Below are 1,035 nucleotides of genomic sequence, written 5' to 3' on the forward strand. Positions count from 1 at the left end.
AACATTCATAGAAAAGTTACAAAGTTTCAAAACACAACATGTTTTAGTATAAGAATCAGCAGAAACCCAGCCTCGGTTTCTTCCGAACCGATACGCAACCGCGCTGATGATCCCGAAAGATTCTAATCTCAGAAAATTCCCTCAAATCTTCAAGACTGATGAATTGTTGCTTCACCATTCTCATGGAATCACCTCCACTTTCATGTATCCAAACATAAGGTTGGCAAGCTTCATCATAGTAATAAAGCAAGCTCTTCATACTCCTTCCTGGCATATATGCTTTGTAAATGCTCTTACATTTCAACCTCTTTGAGCATCCTGGCTTCAAACTATGCACCTTTTTCAATATTGATCCTACCCTTATCTGCAGCTCGATCGGCCTGTCGCTCAAGTTCCATATACGCGTGCCGAATCCCGACGCTTGAGCGTGGTCTCGGCACCCATCGAAACAGCTACCAAGAGGGAAAACACCGAACCCCGGCATTTGAATTGTTGGTTCTACATAAAACCATCAATCCCTCAAGGGGTTTGAACTATATAAATGAGCAGAAACTCTGGTTTTTCCTGTGTTTTTGTGGAAAAGTTGCATCAGATGGCTGTGATTTAAAGGCTACAAGGATCAAGTGGCTGAGAGGGCATCTTAAGGGAATATGGATAAGCCCTTCCATTAAGGAATTGGTAGGGCCAATTCAAGAGCATGAGAGGAGGAGTTTGGAAAAGGTGGAAGAAAATTGCATTGAAAGAATAAGTTGTTTTCTAAAAGAAAGTGAAAAAGATTGAAATATTGAAATGGTTTGTGGAGGAAGGAAGAGAAAAGGGAAAAGGGAAATGGTGTAACCACTAAAAGGAGTGGGGAGTTCAAAGCTTCATGATGAGGGGTTGCATTAGCCAATATGATTCTGCTACACCTCTCATTATGATATCTTTTTCTTTTGGTTCACTCCACTGTTCATCTTCAACCACCTTCAATCACTTGCACAAGATTGTGGGTAGATTGATTGTGGAGATTCTCCATTTTAAACTTTTGAAAAGAAT

General features: G+C 40.6%; 1 protein-coding gene across 1 annotated transcript; it reads right to left on the reverse strand.

Annotated features, from left to right (window-relative positions):
* Window positions 1-11: 11 nt before the first annotated feature.
* On the reverse strand, window positions 12-1,024 carry LOC111786960. Its single transcript, XM_023667142.1, has one exon. It carries the CDS (start codon window positions 482-484, stop codon window positions 56-58), a length of 429 nt encoding a protein of 142 aa, XP_023522910.1. The 5' UTR covers window positions 485-1,024; the 3' UTR covers window positions 12-55.
* Between the last annotated feature and the right edge of the window lie 11 nt (window positions 1,025-1,035).

This window comes from Cucurbita pepo, unplaced genomic scaffold (genome assembly GCF_002806865.2).
Source record: "Cucurbita pepo subsp. pepo cultivar mu-cu-16 unplaced genomic scaffold, ASM280686v2 Cp4.1_scaffold003613, whole genome shotgun sequence".
Taxonomy (NCBI): domain Eukaryota; kingdom Viridiplantae; phylum Streptophyta; class Magnoliopsida; order Cucurbitales; family Cucurbitaceae; genus Cucurbita; species Cucurbita pepo.

What these genes read in the sequence shown, in the direction of transcription:
- LOC111786960 (XM_023667142.1), bottom strand. Translation starts at nt 484, where the DNA reads ATGCCGGGGTTCGGTGTTTTCCCTCTTGGTAGCTGTTTCGATGGGTGC.